We start from the raw sequence: 12,800 nt of genomic DNA, 5'->3' as shown, positions 1-12,800 counted from the left end.
ATAAATATACTATAAATTTTTGTATAAATATTAAAGTTTAAACATAATTTATTCTTTTTTGAAAAAAATTTACAAAATTTCTTATGGATGAACTCTACGAGTTTCCTTCCTTTTTGTCCCTTCCTACACCAATAGGAAATAATAAATCTTGTGATGGAGTCGATCTTTATCTGCAGGCTACTTCCCCACCACTTAGGCATGCAGAAATGTTGCAAATCATCTAAATTTTTTCAAAATTATAATTATTGTCCTGGCAGTAAATTTTATTGAATTTTATTTTAAATAATTTATTCTAAATTGATTCAAAAATTTAAGGTTGGTTTTAATTTAGCTCTTTACATTTTCGGAACCAATTTCTTGTATGACTTGGTTGTCATTGCCATACCATTCTGTAAAATAGGAAACAAAAGCACAATTTTAAATTCTTGAATCAATAAATTACAATGCACCACACTGGGAAACAGTTAACAATGTACAAAGAACCAATAACTGGTGTGAAATAACAAAAAACAAAAACATTCCAGATGGATGTCGTTAAGAGCATAGAAGCTTTTTTGAAAGAAATATAAATTCAACCAAGTATTTGAAGTATGAATACAAAAAAAATTTTAAAAATTCAAAGTTGCGCATGCATAGTCCATGCTTAACAGAGATTCAACAAAAGGACTAAACTGTGGTGTAAAGCCTGTAAAGCCTGCCAGGCCAATGACAATATCATTTCCTCCTTAAAATTTAGACACAGTGATGTAAAACAAATCAATGTAGAATAAATTGTTTATTCATTGTCAGTTTTCAGAATTTGACTTCCCAGAAGTTATAAATATTTTGTAGTTTTAAATGTGTAATGTACTGTTTTCATTTTTATTAAAATTCAATGTAATAACAATGATACTGCAAAAATATTAATTATAACATTTTAANAGGGCATACTGAGTATCAGAAATGTTACAAAGTTCTGATTAAGAAAGAAATAAATGAGATACAACTTTGAGTCACATAAAAGTTATTACAAAATGATATGTAATTTTTCTTTTTGTTTAATATTTGTAATTCATTATTTAAATTACTAAAAACTCAAAATTTACAATAAGTAATCTCTAAAATAATTTATTGGACTAAAGTGGACAAGCATCCATTCAAAAACATTTTAATTTTCATCATTAACCTGTAGTACCTCATTATTAATGTCCCAGTTGGCATAGGAAGTCCTTATGGTGATATAAAGGGTGTCTCCTTTTTCACCTTTCAGTGTCTCGTATTTTATGTTTTGAAAGAAAAATATAAGACGGAAAAAGTTTTTTTGCTCGACATTTCTCATACATACAGAAAAAATGAATACTCCATTAGATTTTAACACCATCTGTAGACCTTGTCATGTATTTCTATTTGCAAAATACTGATCCTAACAAATGCTGTTACAAAAGTTTGAAAAGTGTCTCATATTTACCATGTGATAAGTGTCAAAATGCAAAATCATGTCAATCAGTAATGAAAGTGTTAAATATCAAATTATAGCAGGAAAAAAATCTTAACTATTGTTTAAAATATCATCTCTTTCAAAACCTTTTATTTCCAGTAAAAATAATAATATTTACTTGCTTGAACAAACGTTTTTGTATCTCTATCGAGAACTGCTACAGGTTCGAAATGTTCTAATATTGTAATGCCCAGAATTCAAATATTAACTGCCACTTAGTTCAACCGTTCAAATTATTTGATGCAGATTAATTTGGCTATTTATGTCCTCCTCCATTATATAGGTTCACCTTCTGCATATTAATATTTCATCCCGGAATTCTGTGAATAAGACGTCAATATTGTTGAGGATCCTTCTGATTGCCATGCGTATGATATTGTTCAAGCAAGTAAATATTATTAATTTTACTGGAAATAAAAGGTTTTGAAAGAGATAGTTATAAATTCCAGTACTTAATAGTGAATATTTTAAAATAATAATAGATGAGAAAAAAGTATGAAAACATTTGATTATTTATGATTATATTTTTTACAATCTTTTAGATGGATGATTCAGATCCTACTATTGGATCATTCCTAGCAGATAATAACTTAACTGAAACTCTAGGAAATGTGTTACCCTCAGAAATACCACTTCGTCATCTTTGGAAATGTAGCAAAAGCCAATTGATATCAGAATATGGTGTCGAAAATGAAGAAGCATTGGAGAAAATATTAGACCTTATTCATTTTGTTAGAGAAATGGAAGAGGTAAGTTTGTAAATTTATTTAATTTTTTCAAATATCATAATTTTAATAAAACTCACATCTTGAGAAATGATTGTTTATAAAATTTGTTAATATAAATTCAACTAACAAATGTTCTTATAAAAACTACTTACTTTTTACTTTTTTTTTTAATTACAAAATAAAATATCTATTTGAGAGGATTGTTATGTTTTGAAATTAAAAATGTATACAATATAATTGATATATTTTATAAGATATATAGAAATATGTCATATCAATATGGAATAGCTTTTTATATAAATATTTGCTTGTATTTTTTTAAATTACAAGAAAATTTATTCAAATGTATAACACAGTAGAGTCCAGCTAGTCTGAACTAATTGGGACCGAGCCCCGTTTGAATTAGCAGATTTTCGGATTTGCCGAATAATTGAAATAATGCAGAAGCAAGCAGTAAAACAGGTTCAGTTTATATAGATTCAACACTATCAATGATTTTGTTCGTTTTTGTGTGTAAGTACAGTATGGATCTGTTTTTAATAGGCCATATCAAACACTGATTTATCAATTTTGTACAGTATTAATACAGTACTACAATAAAATATAATTTTTTTTTTGTTGTGGAATTCTAAATCTTTTTGTACCATTAATACCATTTAAATTCAACTGGAAAATACAAAAAAAAACGTATATTTTGCGAGCTAAAAATTTCCTCTTTACCGACTGAAACCTGTTTGGATTAGCGGTGTTCGGACTAGCGGGACTTTACTGTACATGTTAACTAATGGACAACCTGTGGTATCCATGAATAGAATTGAATTTAATTTGGAATTAAAAATTGAAATTTAATGTCTAACAGAAGTTACTTTTAGTCTGGATTATGTGAAATGTATTTACACTCCCAACACCAACTACAAAAATGGATTACAAAATTTCTTTGAATACCACTTCAAGGTGGTAAGTTCAATAGAACCTTGCTAATCCAATAGTTTTTTTTGCTATTTTGGTTCTTGATAAAAATTCTTAAGCTATCAAAGAACCATGAATAATTTGTAGCAATATAAACTCCATGCCTTTCCTCTCATGTCTTTGCTTTTCTGAGAGCAAAGATAGAAGAGGGAAGGCATGAGCACAAAATATCACAACTTTGATATGAACAGCAGGAATATGATGACATGAGTTGTTGCTTGTGTTGGCACAAGACCTGCAGGGCATACTGAGTATCAGAAATGTTACAAAGTTCTGATTAAGAAAGAAATAAATGAGATACAACTTTGAGTCACATAAAAGTTATTACAAAATGATATAAAATGAAAGTGGATACTTATAAATTGCAGAAAATTCACATTGGACAGAGTTCTTTATCAGGTCCCTGTATTCCGTAGTACACTACAAATATAGATGATCAATAAACCTGAAAAAGTTGTTGCAAAACATTTCTTATTGACTCCCTAATTTATACAAAATAGGGAAATTTCAGAACTTTGGAACCTGATATGTCTTGAACTGATATCAATAAAATTGATGTTTGTTTGTGATAGTTAAACAGTTAATTTTATTTAAATATGATATGAAAACTGTTTTATAACAAATTTTGTAAATTGTAGTGTTTCATATGATATAACTTCTTCATGCACACCGCGGTGTGTATAATAAATAAATAAATAAAACCTACTCATTCGAGCCTCTAACCGGTGTGTGGAAATACAAAAAGTAAACAACTTTGTAAATACAAATGTTTTCTGAACACCTTCCATGTCCTTCTTCAGGTAAAATAGCTGGATTCCTTATTCTAAAACACCGTCACGCAATTTTAAAAAGAAAATTTTGAAGAAAGATTTGATTGTGCGATGTCTACTGCGTGTGCGTTGTATCTGTCGTGTCCCCATCATTCATATGATATAGTCTGTCTGACACTAAAATAATACTTTCAAAAAGATTTTAAGGATAATTTGATTACTTCTGGTTCTGAGATTTATTTTTTTATTTCTGTAATTAATAAGCTAAGCTGCATTTTAGACTAATGTACATAAAAAAAGATATACTTATCTTGTATTTTGTATATATTTAGATTAAATGCTACTTATAATGTAGAATAAATAAATTTGAGATTTATAAATCAAAATACTGATTTAGATCAGTGGTGTTCGATTTTTTTTCTTGAAGAGGTCCCATATTTAAAGTTAAATTTATTTCACAGACTTTGTTCAGTTGAAAAAAAAGTATTGTCTCAAGATATCAGCATAAAGTTTGTTATACATAAAAGAAAGTATGAAGCATTAATATATATAAAAAAGAAGCTATACATTATATATATATATATACTAGCTGTTACTTGCGGCTTTGCCCATGCGGATTTTGCAATTTGATAGAAATAACCCTCTCTCGGTACTTCTTTAAGACTCTCAATCATTAGTTGTTACTAATTTGGTAAAATTACTGATTTTTGTTTGTTTCAAACTATGGACTGCTAATGCACCTAAATTCAAGTTTCAAAATTTATAGGATTCAGAGATATGATAAATCTGAGTTTAATTTTTTTTCAAACATAAATGATGTTATCTGAAAATTTCTAAAGTATAAATACTTACAGAAAAATAGAGTTTTACTTACCCTAGTACCTCTTTGTAAACCAAGTTTGTGATACTGCCTTTTGGAGCTAAGACTTATTAAGCCTTAATCCTCTCCCTCCACAGAGGAATTTTGAAAAATCCCTTCTTAGTGTGTACTCTCATGGTATACCCTACTAAAATGCAGTTAAAAACAAAGAATCACATTTAAAATAGTACAGTAGAAGCCATTCTTCAGGTTAAGCCTTAATCTTTTCCCTCTCCCTGCAGGGTTAAATTTTGAAAAATCCCTTCTTAGTGTGCATTTTCATGACATACCCTAACTGTGTACCAAATTTCACCTCTTTAGGTTCAGCGATTTGCTCTGGGCGATGATGAGTCAGTCAGTAGTCAGTCAGGACATGTAATTTTATATATACAGTAATACCCCGAACTTACGCGATAGGTGGGACCGAACGATAACCGCATAAGTCAAATTTGAGTAAGTCGGGGTATAATTTTGCAATTTGTGTAAAATCCAAGTCGGATGTATGTAAGCTAATAAATGTTCTCATTAATCTTATCTCGTCTTTTGATTCGTTCACGGTTACAAGAAATCACCACATAGAATCTCTTAAGTCTCCGTAGATATAACAAACACAGAAATAAATAACACAAAATAAATTGTAGCTATGTGTCAATTCCGCACGACACGTCCGAACATTTAAGCTGAACAATAGTGTGAGGGGAGTGAGTAATCAAGAGTTGCATGGCACTCAAACAAAAAACGAATCGATGAGATTTGAAAATCATGTAACTCCAGGTTTGCGTAAGTCGGGGTAGCGTAAGTCAAGGCATTACTGTATATATATATATGAAAATTCATTCACAAAATCTTTAAGGGCAACAGATCTAAATCATTCTCTATTTTAAGTTTTATAAAAATTATAAAAATATGAATTATTCTACTTTTTGTTTTTAAATACTTATTTTTGAAAATTTATAACTAGAAGAGAATCAATGATTTTCAATAATAAGGTGAACAAATTTGAAATTTAATATTTTTACATATTTATTGAAGAATAAATATTTAATGAGATGATTGAAGCTGAATATTTTTATATATTGAGACCGAATAACTAAACAGTATTTATTACAATAAACTTGATGGGTTAATTGAAAGGTTAAAAATGTTTTGATAATTATTTTGTAGTGAATACAAATTTCACTGACTCAGAATTCAACTTTTTAATTGTATTTCTAGATGGATGAATACAAGATATTTTCAGATATTTGACCCAATGAACAACAAAGTTTGGTGAATTTGATCATTTCTATTAAATTTTTAGCATTGAAGTTGGTTTTGAAGCTTAAAATAATTTGAAAAATGCTATTTTAGTTTACTTTCTTTGTAAATTATGTAAAAATTTTTTAAAGGTCTGGGCTAAACGCTGTTATTTTAAATGGACATTTTGTGTATGTAGAGAAAAATTAAAAGGTTTATGAAGTTTTTTCTCTTCAAAATTATTTAAAAAAATACATTCTTCAATTTCTTTGTTAGTTAATTTGAATATTTATTACTGATATATTTTTTGTATGAAAATATAATTTAAACTGAAATACATAATTATACATTTTAGGTGAAATAATTTTTAAGTGAAAATTCTTTTAATTTCAGTTTAGATTTAAAAATTATAATTTATTTAGATAAAATAAACAACAACAAATATTTTACATAAAATATTAAGATAGAAATAATATTTATTGTATTATTGTTAAGTAAATTTTATATTTAGTTGTTTCCGAAAATTAGTGTTTATTTGGAAATATATATATATGAATTATGTTTGTAATAATTATACTATTTCAGATATGATATTGATTATATTAATAACTGAGCCTATATTATTATATTAATCTTATTTTTGAGTCTATAAAATTTTGCCAGAATTACAACTAAAATAGAAAAATGTTTATTGATATAATAATGCTTCTAATTGTCTCATAACTACAAATTATTTTAGATTCAAAGGCAAATTTTACTTGTATCAAATGGAAGTGTCAATGGGCTCACTCTTATTGGTATTCGTAGCCAAAGTAATTATGAGACAACTGGAAAAGATGATTTTAGTTAGGCCTCTTCCATTTCCTATATTTTAATACAGGTACATAGATGACATATTAATAATTTCATTAAAGGGCTGATTTTGATACCTTCTTTAGCCATATCAACATCTTCCAATCTATAAAATTTCTCTCAGAACCACAGGATATCACTCAGTTGTGCTCCTTGATCTTTTCATCTGTCCAATATCACATTTATTTTACTGTGTACCACAGAAACAATGTACCTCAATTTTCCCTATTAAAGAATCTTACCAATTTGATAGATTTTTAAGTGCTGTATTTATATGTTACATTCAAATGGCATACACTTATTCCTTATCTAAGATATCTAATTCTAGTTGTAAAGCAATCATAAGAAATTCCATGCGCTATAATGGTTTATCTGCATCAGTTTAATTTTTAGTCAACAAAGTTAAACATAAAATACAGCATATACTGCAACTATTCTGATGCTAAATAGAAAATTATGCTTCTCTTTTGTCCCAATACTTTTTGGGCTGTCCATAAATTATGTCTGCATTTTTCTTGAAATTATTACTCCCCTCTTTTTTCCCAGTTTGTCAAAGTTTCTGTAACCCCCTCCCCTCTTTGGACATTCAACAAAACTCAATTCCCCTTAAAATCTTTTATCATTTTATGAAAGAGATACCATAAGTAGAAATGAAACATACAAGAAATTTTAAAATAAATAAAATAAAATGCATAAACTGTATAAAATTTAATGAAATAAACAGATGCCCACTGAACCTCAACTCCTCCCTTCCCTTTTATCTGACATTGTCCAACTTGTCGTAATCCCCTTCCTCCCTTTCTTTGGGATGTCATTTATGGACAGCCCTTTCTAGGAAATGTCATACATAAGTTATTAAAATTATGTAAGAACCTGCCTTTTTACTTGCTGATAACATCCCAGCCCACCTTATGTAAATTTTGTGGTAAGAATAGAAATAGATGGGTGTTTAAGGAGAGAACTGAAAGTTTATACTATAATACTAGAACAACCAGGAAACAGAACATTGTTTTATATTGATGCAACAGAGAGGAATCTGTTACAGAACGTTACAGGGATTTAAAATATCAAAGAACAGCTCTGGCCACACTAATAAAATCCATCTAATAAACAAAGCATTGACAAATATATCACACTAACCGTAGAAGATGAGACAAGACTAAATTATTAGACAACTGAAAAAATCAAAACATTTTATTCACAGCATAAGCCATACATATTAAAACAATTTATGCAATGTTTCTATATTAAAGCTTGGGTTTATGTGGGATTGTGCCATTTTTTTTTTTTTTTTGTCAAAGAGGTATAGCATTCTCCAATGTTTTTTGTAAGTAGAAAGAAAAAACAAGAAAACCAAGGCTAGTTTTACAAATGTTTTGATTTGTTTTTTATTCTGAACATTAAGTGATGAAACTTTTCATGTCAAAAGTGAAATAACTTTTATTAAAAAGTGAATTTATATTGTGGATAAATGTTACGATATTTCATTTTTAACTGAATTTTTTAATTTTATAAAATTTATTCTTCAGTTTAGCTGTTCTGCTGTTATTAAATTTCACACAAATATTTTGATTATTACATCAGATATTTTCAAATTGCATTTTTGCCATTAATGGTTTATTATTTATGGTTTCGAGCTCTCATAGCTTAATAATGATACTTTTAAAATCATATTTTAGTTGGGAAAATAATTAAAACTGTATAAAGTGCTTCCAAATTTGAAATTTATAAACATAATCCAGATGTGATGACATTATCCTAATGTACTCTATTATAGAAACTGGTTTTAAATATTTTCGAAGATGAATTTTCATGTGTAATATCTCGAGTGGGGTCTGGCTTAATGAAAGTTTAACTTGTTATCTACATTTACAATCTCTTTAAAAACTCATTTCTACCCCATAAACAAGCCTTCATTTTTATAATAATAAAATAAAATAATTATTTTTAAATCTTGTAACAGATAACACTGCATGTTTTATAACTTTAACGTAACTTTAACATAATTTATGAATGCCAGGAAAGTCGTGCAAGAGTCCTCGCCAGCTATTTGAGAAACTAATGGATTGATTTACTTCATTTTTTCGATCTAATTTCTACGTAATCATTACAAATTTTTCTTAGCAATTAATATTTTCGTTTAAACAATTATCATAACCTTGGGATCCACCGACACTTGCAGAGAATTGGGAAGAGATACATTCCATAATTTTCAAAGTACATAATTTTTTAAATATGATTTTGTATTATTTACATTCAATATTATATGATTTTTAGTATATAAAATATTTGTTTCCTTAATTTATTTTTTAGAAGTTGAGCCAGTAATATGTATGGGAAAAGATCCTTTAAGTGCCCATAGAACAGTTTAAAAAAAATTCATAAAATGTAACAAAGTGAATAAAGAATTACATAATTGCTGATTACTTGACATAAACGAAGAAGAAATCTTTTCAGAAGTTTATAAGCTTCTAGAAGAATCACATATTTATGTAAAAAGATATTTAATTTACAAAAATATTTTAATAAAAACATCATATAGTAAGACAAAAGAAAACATTTTAATTTAAGATAACACTGACCAAATTAATGAATAAACTTCTTAAAAAAATACACAGATTGTACTGTACTCAAAATGGATCGTTTTTTGTGCTATTTGGTTCTACAAATAACTATATTTAGCATTAAACTGTGAATTGCATAGAACATAAATATCTGTTTTTAATATCAGTTTTTCTTATAACGATTATAACATTTTGTTCCTATTAAAATATCTATTTTTTTAGCAAGAGGACTGTTTCCACTTAAAATATTTTGTAAGTAAAAGAGAAAGAGACCAATGGAGCTTTACATACATACTAGCAAGAATATATAAAATTTCCCAGTTATTCGGAAAATTTTGGATATTAAGTCGTTTATAAAATATATACAAGATATTTTTACCTTACATAACCTTATTTTGTATGAATCTGTTCCAAAATTTAAAAATTTTTTAATGTTTATATTTAAGTACAAATACCAAAAAAGTATTTTTATAATACTTAGAAAACTAATAACATGTCTTATATTTTTAATTAAGTGCAAAAATACTGATTATCTGGTATGTTCAAGGATCAGGAGTGGAAATAAATTTGATTATGGGAAAAGCTAAGGACTCTGTAGTTTAGCATTCATAACCTTAAGAAATTATTGTCCCTGATTTTCTTGATGGATGTTACAGAGAAGAGACACATTGTAAATTGTAGACGTTTGAATTCAAAAGGCATATCGGAAATGAAGAATAGTTTGTTTGTATGAATACATTTCAAAGGACAAAAGCATGTCAAATGCACTTTTCATAATTAAAATCGCATAATTTTTGAATTGAATGCAATTGTCTTTTTTTTGGGGGGGAGAATTTCGATTTTCTGTCAGATTTCTGCTCTTGTGAAACGGTGACATTTCAATAAGGAAATATTTCATTTAGCTCAGTGCTTCTCAACCTTTTTTTATAAAAATCTCTTTGTCTTGTAGACACTAAGAGAGCCTTTTTTTTTTTTTTTCAAGCCCATTGTGGGCTAGCCGAGTCCGCAATGGAGCGGCCGGGTGGCAAAGGAAGGAGCCCGATATATCAGAGATATTCCTAGAGTTTTTCGATCTGTTTGGATTCGATTCCGAATCTCCAGAACGAATAAGTTGACAACTTAACCGCTCGGCCATCACTTTTCGTGGTTTGATTGGCCAGCAATTTCTAAATTGATCGCTAATCAGTTGTATCGAAAATGTAGAAACCATTATCATCGTTACAAGAAGAAAAATAGATAATAAAATTGTATATAATTTAAAAAAAAACGATCGCTTACCGGCATAAATAATGCAGATAATAGAATTATCGGTAACGATTTGTTTTGGTAACTGCAAAAATTAAAGAAAATAGATCTTTATGGTAAAATAAAACATTGCCTTTACAATGAAGAGATTTATGAATTATATTGGGTCAAAATTTGTTCGATATTTATCATAAAGTAATATCGCAATATTAATCGAAGCAGTTCGTCATAGTAATGTCTATTTTTAATGGCATTCAGTATATCATAGGCAAAGAAATTGACCTTTCTTATTCACACGTTTAGGATCGCCAACCAAGTAGAAGTTTCTCTTGTAGCTTCATATTATAATAGAATTTGCACGGAAAATGAGAAGAAATTTTTTTTGTCAGATTAATGTGTAAAAGTGTATTCTAGTATTTTAAATGTTAAACTTTTTAAAAATATTTTTTATGATGCCTCAGTAGAATTTCTTCTTATTTGTTCTGTATCGCGGCTGTTATACTGTATATTACAGAGGAAAGTATAGCGATCGGTCAAAAATGACTGTCAAGATTTTTATATTTTGGGCTCAGGACACGGTGAAATATTGAGAAATGCAAAAAAATTCAGAAATTTTTCCGTATGTGTGGATGTTGGTGCGCGCGTGTGTAAAGCACGATTTTGTTCTCCCTCTTTGAAGCTTAATAACTCCTGTGCTTTTTGTCGAAAATTTCTGAAATTTTGCTAGGGGAATGATGCTATTAAATTTGCTGGTTAAATAAGGTTTAGAGGGCGGGGAGTTAATAGGGGTCGTGTGTATTTCCTGCAGGGTCGGACTTAATGACGATTTTACTCGTTATTAGCATTTACAAATTTTTATAAAATCCATACCCACCCTCAAAATTAAGCTTTTTGCCATTTTATAATAGTTTAAAGATATAAGTTTTTTAATAAAATATGATAACAAATGGTGCCACCAAATGCTGCCGGGAAAGATAAGCAACTCACTAAATTTTTTAAACTAAATATAAAAATTGTTCATTTCCTAAAGACTGTGATTTGCATTGTAATATTAAATTTAGAGGTTTTTTTAAAATTAAAATGTATATGTTTTTTCTTAAAGTTTGAACTTGTTAAAGCAATGCGTATCTTATTACATCATAATGGACATAAAGCTTTTATATGCTGTATATATATAATTCTGTATGTTGTTCTTTATCGAGACAACCAGAAAATGTGTTTAATAAGACCTATAGATGAACCATTATTAACAACCGGCTAAATCAGGGTGTCTAGCCTATGACACACGATCCAAATATTAGCGAGGTTGCGGCCGAAGTTTTCATCTCTAAAACGTGAACGTCGAACGTCGAGCGCCGCTTACAACAANCAAACGTTTTCATCCGTCGAACGTCGAACGCCGCTCGACGTTCGACGTTCACGTTTCAAAGATGAAAACTTCGGCCGCAACCTCGCTAATACAGTATTACCCCGTATTCACGTATAGAAAATTGGATATGAAATGAAGATGTTTAGATGAACATAATTCCGTATCATTAATTGATGCTAAAAATTTTTAAAGGAAATTTTGAACTACCTAAATATTTTCTTGTAAAATAATTAATAAATAAAATATTTAAGAAATTATTTAAAACATCTGAACTATCTTTCTGGACTATCAACCTACATCTAGATTTCTAAGATATGAATACATTTCTTAGATTAAATAGTGGTATTTTACTTCTATTCTTCAACTCCTTTCCGTAATTCATGTACTTTGTTCAAAATTTCTTAGTTTGCATTTAGAAAAAGCAATCTCAAGACGTAGTAGACCATCATCAGACTTGAAGGAATATGATCAAGATGTGTATTATTGATATCCCCATCTCTTTTGTCATCTTTTTTTTTTTGTTAGTTATTTAAGTAGTTTTATGCTTTGTCAATAGTCAAAATATAATTTTATCTCTCTTTGCCAGACAATTTTCATAATGCAGTCTATATATGTGTTTGGCATTTAACAGCATGCCTAGGAAAAAGTCAGTAAACATTGTTTTTTTAGTTTTTTTTTAAGATTTAAATCTTTGCTTATTATATTGTTTACAGTTGATACAAAGGTATTTA

General features: G+C 28.4%; 1 protein-coding gene across 3 annotated transcripts in view; it reads left to right on the top strand.

The window, feature by feature from the left end:
• Positions 1–12,800, top strand: part of LOC111636358 (microtubule-associated serine/threonine-protein kinase 3-like) — an 83,091-nt gene that overhangs the window by 8,021 nt on the left and 62,270 nt on the right. For all 3 annotated transcript variants that reach the window (XM_023381581.1, XM_023381580.1, XM_023381578.1), the window contains exon 2: positions 2,020–2,226. In XM_023381581.1, coding sequence (XP_023237349.1) covers positions 2,020–2,226 — 207 coding nt within the window. The remainder of the gene's footprint in view (positions 1–2,019; positions 2,227–12,800) is intronic.

The sequence above is a fragment of the Centruroides sculpturatus genome, unplaced genomic scaffold (assembly GCF_000671375.1).
Source record: "Centruroides sculpturatus isolate CEXI.00-Female unplaced genomic scaffold, Cexi_2.0 scaffold1035, whole genome shotgun sequence".
Lineage (NCBI taxonomy): Eukaryota > Metazoa > Arthropoda > Arachnida > Scorpiones > Buthidae > Centruroides > Centruroides sculpturatus.
This window is presented reverse-complemented; position numbering and strand designations above follow the sequence as displayed.